Source organism: Haliaeetus leucocephalus, unplaced genomic scaffold, assembly GCF_000737465.1.
Source record: "Haliaeetus leucocephalus isolate CR32 unplaced genomic scaffold, Haliaeetus_leucocephalus-4.0 Scaffold306, whole genome shotgun sequence".
Taxonomy (NCBI): Eukaryota; Metazoa; Chordata; class Aves; order Accipitriformes; family Accipitridae; genus Haliaeetus; species Haliaeetus leucocephalus.
Window position 1 is genome coordinate 9,482,653 of NW_010972742.1, and position 13,863 is coordinate 9,496,515.

At 43.0% G+C, this 13,863-nt stretch overlaps 1 protein-coding gene across 8 annotated transcripts in view; it reads right to left on the reverse strand.

The window, feature by feature from the left end:
• The window catches only part of CACNA1B (calcium channel, voltage-dependent, N type, alpha 1B subunit), a 305,196-nt gene that overhangs the window by 144,151 nt on the left and 147,182 nt on the right, over positions 1-13,863 (reverse strand). For all 8 annotated transcript variants that reach the window (XM_010571032.1, XM_010571027.1, XM_010571030.1 and 5 more), the window contains exon 8: positions 6,318-6,433. In XM_010571032.1, coding sequence (XP_010569334.1) covers positions 6,318-6,433 — 116 coding nt within the window. The remainder of the gene's footprint in view (positions 1-6,317; positions 6,434-13,863) is intronic.

Sequence of the window (13,863 nt, forward strand, 5' to 3'; positions counted from 1 at the left end):
TTAAAATAAACAAAACCCAGGTTTCACCTATGTAATTTCCTCAAGCCTGACTCTGTTCCACCATTGGTCCCCAGTTCTCTCCCTTGATAGTCATTCCTGTCCATCTTGTATCCTCTGGGAAACAAAAGGACCACATCTACCCTAGTGGGGCTCTACGTGGTTTTTCAAGCTGCTAAAAAGTCAGCTCAACTGGCTAGACATCATTGCTAGGGTGGGGTTTTTTTAACCATACAGCATCCTAAGCAGAGGATCAGAAGTTGCATTGCCTTTAGTCATCACTGTAACACAGAGCCTTGAAGATAATTAGGACGCCAGAAAAACCTCCAAACAACTGTGCCTCTACATTAGAGGAAATATTCAACAAAGAGGCGGTATCAGATCAGCAACTTCTAGCCTGTAAAGGCACAGGGGCTTCACTAGGATATCAGTGAGACGTGTCTCAGCAGTAAGATTAATTGCTGGCCATTAAGTACTGACAACACACAGCATGTTACAGGACTGGAAATAAAGGCAAACCTTATACTGAGGAATTGGCAAGCTGAACAATACAGGCAAAGCAGCAGAGAAACATGGTGCCCCTTCTCTTATCCTTTGACATGGGCAGATAGGACACTGCGGACTCAAAAGAAGAGTGGATTACAGGAAATAACTCATGTTCAACAGGCAACAGAAGTTAGAAAAAAGGAAGAACAACTGAATTTAACTGTTGAAGCTTCAGACTTGTTAAATAGAAAAGTGAATAAAAATGCATTTCTTAGAAGAAGCTGTCACACTCTCACGGGAAACTCTAATTTCTTTCTGGCAATTATCCTCCCCTGCCATCTCACACACGCTGCTGCCCTTTTTCATTGATGTAGGTGTCTTTTCCCAGCTGTATCAAGGGACTTTGTTGCTCTGTTTCTTCTACAGAAAGCTGACACCTGAGGTTCATAAAGCTTTGTTGTGCCAAGGAATGGCATTCAAATTACAGTGAGCTGGAAGAGAGACATTAAACCCATTCCCAAAGCCTGCTTACTCCAGAAGAAAAGAAACACTCAGAATCAGTGCTGTGTGAAAGAGATGGACTTGAAAAGAATTAAAAGGCAAAAGACATGCAACTTCATTAGCTCTGAACTGAAAGACTTCCAGTCTCTGAGCAAAGTGTTTTCAAAATGATGCATGTCCTTGTAAGATAAGAGAAACATCTTCAAAAGAATATTTGTGGGCTTATAAGCACTTTACTCTGTGCAGAGAACTTCTAGTTCTCCACTCTCTGTTGGAAATGCAGCATGACATCCTAATAGTTGCTACAGTTTCGGGGAGTTCAATGGAGAAAGCAGCAGTGGCAAAATCATTTGCATGGATTACATTGCTTGGTTTCACTACTTTTTAATTCCTCTGAAAGACACAATTTCAAATTGACTTGCTACTGCCTTCACACAGAGCCCAACAAAAACATGAAACAAAGAGCAGAGCCTGTCCCAGCACACAGCAGGTGGAACAGGACAGGATTTGCTCGTCACCAGCAAGACTTTGTTTAATACTGGTTGAACTGAAGAAGAGGCATTTGGGGAAGAGAACTGTTGTCTTGTGCCTAGAGGAGCAACACAATGCGAAACATTGCTTTTTACACCTACATTCAGCTGACTTCCAGTGGTGGGAAGAGGTGGTCCCTTTAAAGAATTTACTAAAAAACAGGCAGTTGACTTTATTCTTCAAGATTAAGTTGAAGATTACAGGTTTGTTTCTAACTGATCCATACAGTTCACTTCTAAATGATACAGAGTCAATGTTTATGAGCTTGACATGGCAATTACCATATGAATTTTTGGCCTAAATGCTGTGAGATGCAACAAATGATAGGATTTGATCACTGCTTCTGGCCTGTAACTCGCACTAGTTTTATAAGACTGAAAATCTTACAGATTTGAAGACACAGATTTATAAGTCATTTAAGGTGGCACAACATTTCTTCTTGACATCCTCAAATGGACTCTACTGAGTTACAATTTTCCTTGCTTAGTCTTGGCCTCATGATATGGGAACTTTACATGACATCATTTGTTATTTCATTTGAAAACATTTAAACCCTCCTGACTACCCTATGTATTCATTCTTGTACACGCACCTGAGAAATAAGTAAAGCTAGAAACTTTGTACCTGGCCTCTGTATAATCCTAAGTGAAGAAAGTAAATTCAAACTCTAAGAAATTGGTCAGACCATAGGCTGATTTTTTTCTTTCAAGTCATGTATGTCTAAATTCAGCACTTCAGCACACTATCTGTGTTACAATTTTCACTTTCCTTCCCCAAACCTTTGTTAAGAAGGTATTTGTCAAGCACTTCTTCAATTAAAGCTTCCTGTATTAAGTATAACTCACACAAGTATTTGCACATTAAGGCTGTCACTGTTTAAAACACCTTAGTATAGATCCCTCAAGCAGATATGCCACTGACTGTATTAAACAATCCACATTTAAACGAGCCTGAGCTATGTTTGCTTCAGTTTCAATCACAGCTGCACTTCTGGTGATTTTATCAAAAGTGAGCTGACACCAAAATCTTTCAGCTGTGCCAAGGTACCTCCTTGAAAACTTCACAAGCACCCTTTATTAATGTTTTCTTCCTTTTTATACTTATTTTACCACTGGAAAAAACTTTAAAAGTACCACTAGGGGAAAAAAAAAAAAAAGTCAGTTACTCAAGAGCCAGGCTATTAAAGAAACTTCATTCTTACAACACAAATGTTAGACAAGTCATTAGACCAGGTCTGGAACATGCTCGAGTCAGACAGCACTTAAGAAGCAGAAAAGAAAGACCCATTCTTTTCTTTTGGAGGACTAAACAGTCTGCAATTTCAGTATAATAAAGTGTTGATAGTAAACAACCCCAAAATTTTATCTGAACCACTTTTTTAATGCAATATGTACAGCAAGAGATAATATAACATCATTCAGATTACAAACAGAGAAGGCTGTAAGAAACATTAAAGACACTCAAGAGCGGTCAATAAATGATGAGCACAATGTTAAATTAAAACCATTGTTGACAAATGGGAGGTAGTGTACAGATTAAGGAGTGATTTTAGTCACTCAGATACCTTCCTTGGTCCTAAAGCAGTTACAGCCCTTGAGGTAAAAACTTTAGTGCTACCAAGAACAAGGAAACCTCCTTTCCACCTCCAGCAACTACTCAGAACATGTAAAACATTATAGAGCAAAAACAATCAAATTAAGTATTAAGATGCCACTTTACGAATCACTGGAATGCAGCGTTCCACTCTTCCTACCTTGCATCAAAAATAAATGAGAAAAAACAAACAAACAAAATGGTCAGGGAGGGTACTATAAATATTAGAAGCCTGGAGAGCTTTCCATGGGAAGAGAGGGGATTGAGCAGATTGGTTCTGCATGTTTTAGAGCAGAAAAAATAAGATGAAACAAGGTGCAGAAAGATCAGAGAAAGAAAAGTAATAAAAAGAAATATGAAGTGCACTCCTGAGCTCTTCCTCTCACTGCAGAAAGGCAACATATTTAAAATCAAGGACAGGACATAGTGTTTGGTGGCTTGGTTTGGTTTTTAAAATCAAACCAACTGTTAACATGTGGAACTCCCTGAGACAAGATTCAATGAGGTCAAGGATGCTAGAAGGATTTAAAAACAATTAGATATTAACATGAATAACAACAAAATCCTCCAGAGTTATATTAGAGTGAAATAGCAACAGCGTTTGCTCTTTCTTTTATGCAAACAGCTTATTACATCTCACTGCCTGGGGCTGTTGCAAGAGAATCCTGTACAGGCTGGACTGTCTGTGACCGTCCTCCCTGACTGTTTTCCTCCCCCTACCCAAGCAGTTTGCTTTGGCCAGTGTCCCACACACGGTCCTGGACAAGTAAGACTGATTATCTAGTTTGGAAATTCATGATCATTTCGTAGCTGAAATCCTGGCCTCTAAAACAGAAATGGGAAATCCCCATTGACAGCACAGTCCCAAATTTCAGCGCCTGAATGCTAAACACTCGATTCTCTGTCTTGGTTAGCCTTCAAGCTACCTTTTGTATTCAAAGATTTACTAACACTGCTAAGTTGATTTTAATTATTGTTCTTATTCAGCTGTACTAGGAAGCTTTTTTATATTCCTATTGTATTTTCAACAATGCCTTTACAGAATATTTTTATTATTCCCTGATTCAGCTATTTTGCATACACTTTCCTGTTCTAGAAAACCTTCTGGATCTGGTGTTATTAGACAAAATAAAAAGATGGGCATTTTACTGCAGTTTCACTCTATACTGATGTGGCATTTATTCAGCACTGGCAACACAGAAATAGAACAGCCAGCCATTCCCACAGGGATGCAAAGTTGGAGCAGAGATTTTATAACTTCTCCACCTCAACTTTCAGACAAGTTCAGCTGATGTCCTCTGCGTAGCTCTTCTTGGCAGAGCAGTCACCAAAATGAAACAAAGCAACCCACGTCCCTACAAGGGAATTCTCATCTTTATTCTACTGATGGGGAGACCAGGATTTAGAGACTGAGAAACGACAAGAGCCTTAAAAGCAAGATGGCACTAGAGCCAAGGGAGAACCACGGTGCAGTCTGCTCCAGCCACTGGATAAACCATTAATTAATTTGAATTTGAGGTAGCACAAAACATGTATACAAATGGGAAGACAAATTATAAATGGAAAGGGAAGGGAATGATTCTTTTTTTGAATCCTACAAAACCACAGAATGAAGCATGGTTACCTAATTGAGGACAGTTGCTGTTGAACAGTCACAGTGAATAAAAGTCTGTCAATACAACTGGCACTCAGTTGTCACTCTGTACAGTGCGATGGGAAATAACAGGTTCAAGCCACCATATAAACTGCTGCTACTTCTTCCTATTTCACATTTCGATGCTTCAGTCTTTTTCCTCTCTGGCCAGGTTGTCAAAACTCATGCCCAGACCACAGCCCTCTGGGGAGGTACCGCAGCCACCCCCCAGTCCTCCCAGGGGACCTGCAGCAGGGCAGAGCCCCACTCCCCTGGGCACACAGGCTGGCAAAGAGCTTCAGAGAAGGAAGCAGAAGCAGAGCAGTGGAAGCCATCTGAAAGTGGTCTTCCAAATACTGGCACCCAGGTTGTACACTTAAAACAGAGGCTGTAAATCCAGACAAAGAGCCACTTATATGCAGAATAGTACCAGGATGCTCTGGCCCCTGGCTTGTACACACCTTATGCACATGCAATGCTGCGATAAGTCACTGTGACCATACAATTACTTATTTGCACAAGCACATTTTAGCACATCAGGCCCCAAGCTTCAGTATGGCTTTCAAAACAAGGAATGATGACATGGCTTTTCATACGGTGCCAGCCCATAGTTTAGGAGCACCACAGAGTGGCAGCTCTGCCACCAATCTCGGATGACATCAGGCAAGTCACTATATAACGTTGGACCTTAGTTTCCCCATTTTTGAAGGGCAAGGATGAAGTTGACTGGCCTAAAAAGGCACCTGAAATTCTGGTTGAGACACCACCACTTCTTTTTCTCCTCATCATTGTTTTAAAAGGCATTTTTACTTTATTCAGATGTTTCAGCTTCTCAGAAAAGCAAGCAAGGAAGCAAACTAGCCCCAGAAGTTTTCTTGATGCTATGTGAACGAATTACATTGTGGTTATATCTATAGAGAGAGAGAGAGATCAGCTACTCTATAACACAGAAAGGTTATTGGTAATCTTTACTGTTCGATAAAAAGGAAAAGAAAAGCATGCTATTTTTTGTTAAATTAGTGTGTCTGGGTCCTTGTTAACGCTGCTCACAGCTTGCAATAAAGTGCGATGTTCAGTTATAATAGTTATAAAGCAATGTTAATATGTTCTGGGGTGAGTTTCATGCAAGTGATCTCTGTAGCTCATAAAAATGACACTCCAGTGTATTTTACCATCATAGCAAGAGAGGCTTATAAAACAGCTGTGGTGGAAAGTAAATAAAATATAAATGACTCATATAAGGGAACAGTTTCCCCACTGTGGAGACTTTGGGCACTGTATCACATTTTATATTATACTGTATTAAGACAATTGCTTTGATCTCAGCAATAAAGACAGTTGGCCCAGCTCCTTTATTTTTGCTTAACCAAACTGAGATCTTTTGTAATAACTTTAGTGTGACTGCCCAGAAACAAGCCGAACAAAAACAACAAGTGCTGGTTGGGCCCTCTCTAGTCTTGGTTTACCGCAATGGCCAGCAACACTGAGGACTAGTTTTGGGGCCCTTGTCCCCTGTCATCACCAGACTCTACTTGCCACAAAACATATCGAACCAAGATCAGATCTCTTGCCTTACCTGCTTTGAAGATCCACTCCAAGTATCCATTTAGTTCCCGTTCAATTTGCTGCTGCCTACGGAGTTTCAGGAAAGCTCGACGATTTTCTACCCTCTCTCGTTCTTTTGCAAATTCTCTATGGAGAGAGAAGAAGCACATGTCAAAAGTGGTCACAGAAAATACGCAGCCCTTCTTTTGTCTTTCAGATTGTATTCACGAAGCTTGCAAAGACAATGACAGCAATAGTGAGTGGAAACCACAACATGCTACATGTTGTCCAACAAACTAGTACTCAGCTGTTTCTCTGCCTCTCTCATCCTGAAAGAGAACTGCAAACTGCCATGCGTACCCACTTCTTTTGTTCTTGGGCCACACCATATCCATTACAACAAGATCCTGATGCACAACCACATACACCTCTCCAGTCATGCAATACAAATTATCGTCCCCAACACTAAAAACTGTCTTCCATCTCTCTCCACAGCAGAATTTCCTCTAAAGCACAGTATTTTGTCAGAGAGACACAAGCACTCTTTTGGGTTTGGAAGGGATCTGCTCTTCCCTGATAGACTTTCTTTGAGTTTTCCCAGGCTTAAGATGACTTCGACAAACACAAGTCAAACAAGAGCTACAAGTGAGGATGGGATCTGGGGTCAAGGTGAAATAGCCCAGATGCTCTGCGTTGACAGTAACAACGATCCTGCTATTTGCTAAAATCACATGCAAAGCAAGTATCTTGAGATCAAATCACTAGAACAGGACTGTACAGGGGGGTCAGAAAGTAAGGTTCATCCAACCATTGCAAAAATCTTGTCCAAGTACATCCTACTGCCTAGTTCAAAATCATGCTGAGACAATAGTGCAGCCACCACCCTAAGATACCCACACTGGTCATATTACCTCTGGGAAGTTTCTGATGCCCCACCTGGGAATGCGCATGCCCATCTACCATTTATGGAGCTCTGAACCAGCCTCTGCAACCCCTCACTTTGGGCACATGCTGGAGTGACTACCACAATAGCTTAATCTATACGGTTAAATGTGGGACCGGGCTTTTGTCCCTTGTGTACACTAACAGTTCATTCATTCTCTCATTTGACATCTTAACTTTGCTGTGTCCTTCAAATCTTCAGTTAACAGTTAATTGTTGCAAACCTGTAGTTAACCACTGTTCTTGACTAAAATCTCACCTGATCACCTGTTCATTACCCGCACATGCTCCTCAAAAGCCAGCAAGGAGCAGGAGATGGGAGGAAAGCGGAAGAATGGGGGGAAAAGGAGCTGTAAAGTGCCAGAGGCAGCTTTATATTCACAGTCTACACTTTACCCTTCAAAGCTGACACTTTTGCTTCATTTGGCAGGGCTGTCTGACCCACAGAGAAGGGACTGCAGGGAGAACTTGGTGCAGCACTGCGACGCACACTGGTACCAGCCACTGATGTGAGACCTGCCATCAGCTGAGCTGTTATCTTGATTTTGGCAGTGCATTCTAGTCTCCTGACTCCCCTCTCCTGTCCCTCACCTGACAGCACAGCCCATGACCCCATCCTTGAAATGGAGGAAGCCGAAACATCACTCCGAACCAACAGCTTCTCCTTGGCATTCAGCACGTGTTTGCCGGGTGATTCAGGATCCTGGATGTGTCAGCTGGATCTCCGATTTTCTCCCTCTTCCTTTTTAATATTCTCATTTCTGGTTCAGTGCCTGCTGGTTGGGGCCACAGACCTCCTCTCAGTTTTGATTTCTCTCCGGAGCAGGAAGAATGAGATCAGACAGCCCAGGGTGACAACATGCATTTAAACTGCCAGACTTGGAGGGGTCACACTTCCCATGTTACAGGCTCATGTCACCACAAATTTCCCAGAGCTGGGCTGCACCGGATGGGAGCAGGAGGCAACACCCAGTGGGGAGTTTCATGAAAGACTGCAGCAGGCAGGAAGGATAGCAGATGAGCCACGGCACTGCTCCCTCTACCCTCCGGAGCAGGCAGGGGAGAAATCTCCTTGCAAGGCCTTTCATCTTCTGCCAGCTCCTATCTGGCCTAAGGAAAGTAAAAGCTACCTAGGACTTGTCCCTTTAATCTCAACTTAAACATGGAAAAAAATGAGGGATAAACTGTGCTAAGTTGCCAACCTTCCATAGTTTCTGTACAGCCATGCACGCTTTTCACAAGACACCAGTAAGGAATATTGCTGAGGTTAAAGCCACCTGCACCCTTCTGTTCCCTCGAGCTGGCAGGTTTGGCACTGCCGTTGAAGGTAGGAAGGTAACTTCCAGGAGAAGACAGTACCTTGGGTCTCACTGAATGCCTTCTGAGTGCTACAGAGCTCTAGCAAAATCATCCGGATTGAAGACTGGAGGGTCTTGATGTATGGTCTTCCTGACGGAGGAATGCATCACTTGCTCTTTCTCCTATCTCCAGGAGATAGGAGAGGTTTGATGAAGCTGGAACGTGTCAAAAGACTGTGTTTTTCTTTATGAAATGTATTAATAAAAGTATGTGTCTCTTCCACTACATTCATCACCACCATTCAGGAACTGAAATATTCCCCATTTGCAGCAACTGGAAAACTCCCAGAATTTCTGTTTGAGAGCTTTTCAATAAAATTTCAGAACATATTCAAATAAAAAGAGGGGAAATTATATCAAAATGCCATATTTCATCTAAAAATATTTCAGCTAAAGTTTTCCTGCCAGTTCTAAATGAAAACACAGAAAGTCCCATAGGAATGTTTGGTAGCAGTAAATAAGTTTCCTCTTTTATTCAGCATAATTGCTATTTATGCTACTGACTTGCAAAAATCTCAAAAATCACCAGAAAGGAAACCTGAGCAGGAAATATGCTGCCTCCTGCCCAGCTTTACCTCCAGCACTTTCTTCATAGCTGGTCCTCCATGCTTTGGCCAATTCTGGAACGAGCAGTAACATTCACCCATTCTCATCCTTGACTCTCGTCAACCACCATGTGCCACAAAAGCCTTCCAAAATATTCATCTTTCAGCACTGTCCAGATAGGCATTAAGAGGAAAACTGAAAGGTCAGTACTCCTACACACAGCACAGCAACAGGAGACGCTTCTTTGGAGGAAGCCGAGACTTGCCTGGGTAGATAACTACAACGCATTTTAGTTACAACATGACAGTTGTGAATAACTGATTCTGTAGAGACAGCAGGAACAAACAGAAATCAAAGAAAGGACATTCATCATGGAAACCACATGCCGTCCAGTCAAGCTCAATGTGTCACATTTTTCTTCTCAAGAGTGGTCGCTGCTTAAAGTCACCAGGAAAATGGGTGATTGTTGCTTATCACCTTGGTGGGTGGAAAAGTAAAATAAATCTTCGTGTAAATATGCCCTGGAATAGCCACTTCAGGGAAATTCAAGACACACCCCCCAGCCACAAAAGAGACAAGGTCAACTTATGAGTAACCACCAGGTTCAGTAAAAGATTATAAACCAATGAAATTCTTACAAGTACTTTATCCATGCTGGTCTTAAATTAAAAATACTGTCACAGCAACCAAAAAGGAAAAAAATAAACAAACCACAACCTTCGTGCCCTGAGTCTCTGATTAACTTTCCTGTATGACAGCAGAGAGCTGAGATGGAGCATCATGTAATGTACCTCCTGGTCTTGGGTTTCATGACACACTCCCAGGGCCAGCAACAGCAGGCCTGCTGCAAGACTAATCACAACATTAAACCTCTGCAATTCAGGTTTTCTGCTTAGAAAGCAGACATAAATGCTTCCCACTCACGGGGAAGAGGCAGAGAGAGATCATATAGCATCACTGTCATTGCTACCACTAATAGTGCTGATGATTAGCGATTCATAATAACAACATAGGAAATTAGCTCCTCCTTCAGAATAATACCACTGAGCTACACATGATCTCATGAAATCTCAGATCTTAAAATGGGAGAACAGCCTTCATCTACTGAATCTAAAGCACTGTTCAGAGTGAGCAGAAAGAAGCACAGATCTCAGAAGGACTCCACCAGGGACTCCTGGAAAGCAGCTGTAAAGAACTTCTAGAATTTTAAGTCTAAAATGAAAAAAACCAATCAGTTTTAGGATTGGCTTCATGTCCAGTACAAGTACGTCAAAGGAATGAGTAAAGTTGAGCCTGGATGGCACATGACATCTAGGGACATAGTCCCGCCTGGAGAAATGCAGCCCTCAAGAATGGAGACGAGCCAGATAATTCAAGTGGGTGAGCTGCTGGTGAAGGAACCAGCCAGGACTGCAGATGTTTGACTGAGTTACTCACAGGCCAAAATGAATTCTCCAGGTGGAGAAACAAAATTGGCCAAGACAGGAGGCTTAATTTGTAAGCTTTGTTGCTTGAACATGGAGCAGTGCCCCAAATCAGATTTGATACTTGTCAGCAGCCTGCTAAGCAGCCCACGTCACTCAGAAGCTGGGAGGGATAGGCTGGAGGTAGAAGATGAAAACCAGCAACTCCTCTGGCTGCCTGACATGCAAGTCAGAGGAGCATCACAACACATGCTGGAAGAGTAGCAGTGGTACCAAATCAGGCATGTTGTGCTATTTGGGGGCTGCCTAGATGAGGAGAGGTGAAGCATAAAAATTCCTCTCTGTTTCAGTTCACCCCTTTTACAATCAGCAAGGAAGGAACCTCAAAAGAAGCCTGGTGCCAATTATCCACCTAACTTTCAGTAAGCTTTCAGCAAGAGCAACGTTGAAATAGGAATTTCTGTAAGTGGCTGCAAAGGGACTGCAGTGATAAGAACATGCACTTGTGGTACCCCAGACGTGAACATGCTGGATGATAAGAGAGGTAAGATGAACATAATACTATTTGCATTTTTCAGTAAAACCAAATCTCTTGTGCTCTTGGCAGGCTGCAACCACTTGCTCAGGGGCTATACATCACTTATGAGATCCTCCAGAGTGCCTTAGAGCAACTTGTCAGCACAAGGGACTGCACACACCTCCAAGCCTCCCAGCATCCTGAGAGCATCCACATGCAAGCAGAAACAGTTAATTGCATTTTAAGGGTGGAAGTCCATTTCCTACCATTTATTTTGGTTAATCAACTGTGAGAAGGAAATAGAGAAAGAGCCTTCAGTTAATTTTTCCTTTCCCTCTCAGGCCTGTTTCTGACGCTAGGGTTTGCCACCTTGTCCTAATCCAATCAAATCCCGACTGCTTGGGTGACGCCAGTTATAATAACATGGTAGGCAGATTCCTGCTGAGCCAACCCTCCTTGAGTTCCTGTCATTCTGTAGGTCCTGCTATACTTGTGTGATTGAGTTTGTTACCTCATACACACAGTCCTGCAAAGCCCCTCACAGCTTGCTTCACCAGGGTCTGATCCAGTTAACACTCCTAACATTTCATTCACTAACTGCATCAGCATCCATGTGTTTATAGAAAAGCAGATTCTTGCTCCAGGGAAAGAATTTGTTCTGCAGGTTCATATCTCTGTCTTTTGTCTTTCTGGAGAACAGTAAATCCTTTATAAGGGAAAGTCTCTGCTGGATGCAACAAAAAAGCACACCTTTATGACTGTAACTGTTTATACAGCTAAGGACACAAAGTCTTGGCTGTGCTAAACATTTATTTTACCTTCTGCAAACCTGTTATTTGAGAGACAGAGGCAGTGAGGGAGTCCTAGCAGAAAAAGAGTGAGTCCATGGAGAGTGAGCAGGAGCAAGATGGACAGTGGGGAGTGGAAAGAGAGAAAAGCAGATGCTCGGTGTCCTGGATGCAGATGCAAGAAGAGCCTAGGGACCTGCTGAGCAACCTCACCCCTCCTGTGGGTGCTGTGGTGACTTAGGGCAGTGCAGAGGGAGGCAGGCAGGACACCAGGTAGGAAGCGGGGGCATCTGAAGCAGAACAGCAAACCTCGGGATCTAAGCAGGGACAGTGGACACCATCTACCTCGATTCCTGAAGCATTTTGCTTCAGCAGGGTGCAGTGTCACTAGGGAACCAGCAGCAGCACCGGTGACTCTTTGAACTCTCTTAGAGATTAAAGGACCCCCCTCAGCCCACAACAGCGCTCTGAGAGCCTGAAAGGGGCTGCCAGGGAGGCAGGAGAACAGCAGTCCTGCAGGGACGACGCCCTGCAGGCCAGCCACCTCAAAGGCACCAACCTTTGGTGTTTCTCACAAAAGCTCCTCTAGGAGAGGAGGAAAAGCAGCCACAGCAGGGGCTGAATTATTCACAGCAACACACAGGAGGCAAGGGGTGAGAGGAAGGGACGGGGGAGAGGAAAGAGAGCATCATTCCCTTCAATGCACTAACCTGGGTGGATGCTGGTGACTTAGAAATATAGGTGGAGGGTAGAATCAAATTTGGTTTAGGAAAGAAAAATATGATATAAATCCAGGAGTAAATAGACAAACAGTGCAATTTCCAGCTGCCTGGACATGAGGCATCATAGCCTGTAGCTGGGAAGATGCAAACCCAAGAGGACATGGCTCAGCTGTGTCCATAGCCAGCACTTTGCACGCATAAGGGCTGCAAACAAAATGAGAGGAGATCAGCAAAGACATCAGTTTCTTTACCATAGCATCAGATATCTCTACCACAGTAAGCCCCAGGAAGACTTCAGGAAGAGCCAAGGTATGGTTATTCTTATTCACAGACAAAATCCTGAAGTGCATGGTAAACCTGCAGGCAAAACTAAAAATAATTGGATGCCTCTGACTTACTGATTTGAAAACGTGAATAGAAGTGCAGGTAGAGTATTGTTAAACACCCCTAAAAATCAGGCCCAGGTCACCACTGAACATAGGCAAAGCGTATTGATTAGAAAGCCCACCTGGAACAAGAAGAAAAGGCATGGAAATGCACCTCGTTTGGGCAAGAAGAAAATCTGAGGGAGGTGAAAGAAAGTACATCTCAGGGGCACAGAGAGATAACACACTGGGAAGTGCTGGAACGAGATGAAACTAAGCAACTGATTCACCTGGAAAACCATCAGTAAGAATTTCTTTATGCTGGTGACATTTGGTACCTCTAAGATATTGTTTTCCTGCCCATAAAGGTGGTTTGCTGAGAAGTCAGAATTTTGAACCTTGTTATTAAAGAAGCAAAGCCCAGAGGAGGACTGAGATTTCTTAGTGCTGAAGATGACAAAGCTCTGTGGCTCATCATCTGCCCCAGGTTGTCCCATCAGCTGCATGAAATCCCACAAGAAAGACGTACAGTGTTTTATGTTTCTATCTCACCTGGAGCTACAGCCAGCCAAGATCACACTGGGCATGGTCTGAGGAGGCATGTCAGTCTCTCCCAGACTGAGCCCAAACATGCAGACCCAGCTGGGCGAGTTGCTTAACCCATCCTAATATCCACTGCTTAGCACTAAGGACTGGCTCAATCAATCCTGCACAGCTAGAGCTGCTTCTGCTTCCTCCTCATTGCTCTAAAGAGGGGGAAAATAGAGCTTTCCTCAACCAGCTGATAAAAGATGAAAGTATCACTGAGAGATTGATCTCTCAGCACCGAGCCAGGCTTCACAGTCACTTTTATCACTGAACATAGCAGGAAGATGCTTGAAATGCAAGCTAGATATGGGATACATCTTGTATTTC